This window comes from Bison bison, unplaced genomic scaffold (assembly GCF_000754665.1).
Source record: "Bison bison bison isolate TAMUID 2011002044 unplaced genomic scaffold, Bison_UMD1.0 scf7180017864143, whole genome shotgun sequence".
Taxonomy (NCBI): Eukaryota; Metazoa; Chordata; class Mammalia; order Artiodactyla; family Bovidae; genus Bison; species Bison bison.
The window spans coordinates 6,463,219-6,465,766 of record NW_011494715.1 but is presented as its reverse complement, the minus strand read 5'-3'; the positions used below and the strand labels follow the sequence as shown (position 1 = coordinate 6,465,766).

General features: G+C 50.4%; 1 protein-coding gene across 3 annotated transcripts in view; it reads left to right on the top strand.

Moving 5' to 3' along the window:
- The window catches only part of PNOC (prepronociceptin), a 35,835-nt gene that overhangs the window by 29,871 nt on the left and 3,416 nt on the right, over positions 1-2,548 (top strand). For all 3 annotated transcript variants that reach the window (XM_010840292.1, XM_010840290.1, XM_010840291.1), the window contains exon 5: positions 508-901. In XM_010840292.1, coding sequence (XP_010838594.1) covers positions 508-901 — 394 coding nt within the window. The remainder of the gene's footprint in view (positions 1-507; positions 902-2,548) is intronic.

Below are 2,548 nucleotides of genomic sequence, written 5' to 3'. Positions count from 1 at the left end.
TGCTGGGTTACCTGGGTAACTTAACCTCACCTCTCTGAGCCCCAAATTTCTTTGTGAAATGACAGAGATGGGCCAGTTCGTTTTCTATTTCTTTCCAACTCTGAAATTCTATGAACTTAAGTAACTATATGTAAAACTGCTCCATGGTACTGAAGAGGTGCTTCAGAAGCTCTTGCATCGATTGGTACCAAAATAGATCATGCATGCATGCTCAGTCACGTCTTGACTCTTTGTGACCCCATGGATTGTAGCCTGCCAGGCTCCTCCGTCCATGGGATTATCCCAGCAAGAATACTTCAGCTGTTGCCATTTCCTCCTCCAGGGAATCTTCCCGATCCAGGGATCCAACCTGCACCTCCTGCTTCTCCTGTACTGTCAGGCGGATTCTTCACCACTGAGCAATCTGGGAAGCCCTAAAATAGACAGCAAAAGTACTTGATCTCCTCATTGCCTTGGACTAACAGATGTCCCTGGTCTTTCTCTTTCCTCCAACCTCTTTCTTGGCAGATGTGCATCCTCGAGTGTGAAGAGAAGGCCTTCACCAGCCCTCTCTGGACTCCATGCACCAAGGTCATGGCCAGGGGCTCCTGGCAGCTCAGCCCTGCTGACCCAGACCACGTGGCAGCTGCTCCAGACCAGCCCAGAGCCTCTGAGATGCAGCATCTGAAGCGAATGCCACGGGTCAGGAGCCTCTTTCAAAGGCAGAAGAGGACAGAGCCCGGCCTGGAGGAGGTGGGGGAGATTGAGCAGAAACAGCTGCAGAAGCGGTTCGGGGGCTTCACCGGGGCCCGGAAGTCGGCCCGGAAGTTGGCCAACCAGAAGCGGTTCAGTGAGTTTATGCGGCAGTACCTGGTCCTGAGCATGCAGTCCAGCCAGCGTCGGCGCACCCTGCACCAGAATGGTAATGCGTAGCTGGAAGGGGAGCCCCTCCCGGCTGCACCGTCCACTTCAACCCATGAGTGAGTGGGGCCCCAATGAGCTGGGGGCAAGAAGAAACGTCCTCTACTCTGTCTTAACCTTCCTCCCCGGCGGGGGCAAACATGTTGGCACCCAAACACAGATACATACTCCACACCACTTCCTTCAGGGGTTCAGCTCCTAGGACTGCTCCAGCCCACCTTTTTTTTTTTCTTTCTGGGAGCAAAAATTTTCCTGGGATTTCTCCGAACAGCTCACCACTGTGGTGAAGAGACTGGTTACCATGGGGATAATAGTAGTGTGTTAAGATAACTAATTCCTCTATGGCTCTTCAGGAGCTTAGTTACTATGGGGACAATGAAGTGGACCAAGCCTCCTATCAGGTTGCCATAGAAACCATTCACTCACCTTTCCCCGGAGACTTTAAGGACCCAGAGGACCTGCACTTAGCCATTTGCAGAGTCTGATCTATGTCTGTGATGTTGCTGTTTCACCTTCAAAGATGGCTTAGCTGTCCCCTCCCCTCCTCCCTCTATCTCAAGGTAACTGGCTTCCATGGCAACCTTTCAACTTTCCCACTCTCCCCCAGTCAAGGAGCTCTGGTTAGGAGCAGTTCTTGTTAGGACACTTTCTGTGTTTCTTTCTGCCACACATCACTTGTTCACCTGATCACTTTGGGCTGGTGGGCTGGTGCTTTGCAGCTGATGGCACCTGAGCAAGGTTTTGAGAATCTGGCCCTAATGACCTCAGTCACTTTTAGGAGAGGGACTAAAAGGATCATAATTTTTCCTCACTTTTTGCCTCTTTCCGGGTGCCATTTCTGGTTTTTTGTTTGTTGGTTGGTTGGTTTTAATTTTTATTTATTATTTTTGGCTGCGCAGGGTCTTTGTTGCTGCCTATGGGTTTTCTCTGGTTGTGGCGATGAGGGCTACTCTCTAGTTGCGGTGCACAGGCTTCTCACTGTGGCGGCGTCTTTTGTTGCAGAGCACGGGTTCTAGGGTGTGAGAGCTTCAGTAGTTGTGGAGTACAGGCTTAGTCGCCACACAGCATGTGGGCTCTTCCTGTACTAGGGATTAACCCACGTCCCCTTCCTTGGCAGGCAGATTCTTAACCACTGGACCACCAGGAAAGTGTCCAGGTGCCATTTCTGTTTTGTGTTTGCTTGCTTGCCCTTCCTCCTACCTCCCTGCCTGTCTGTTCTTACTCCCCCGGGCACTTGTTTATACATGTACCTACAATGCAGATCAGATCATAAATATCAGAGATCCTAACTTACTTCCCAGTCATGACAAACTCGGCTTTCCTCAGCCCATTAACCTACACATAACTTTGAGTGGCAGAGGGAACTAGCACAATGAACTTTTCTGAAAATCTAAGAGAATTCCAAGCATTAAGCATATGTGCCTTAATTCATATGTAGGAATATGATTATCTGCAGGATTTCATCTGAGCTTCCCTGGTGGCTCAGTGGTAAAGAATCTGCCTGGCAACGCAGGAGACATGGGTTCAATCCCTGCGTTGGGAAGATCCCCAGGAGGAGGAAATGGCAACCCACTCCAGTATTCTTGCCCGGAGAATCCCATGGACAGAGGAGCCTGGCAGGTTGCATGCAGTTCATGAGGTCGAAAAG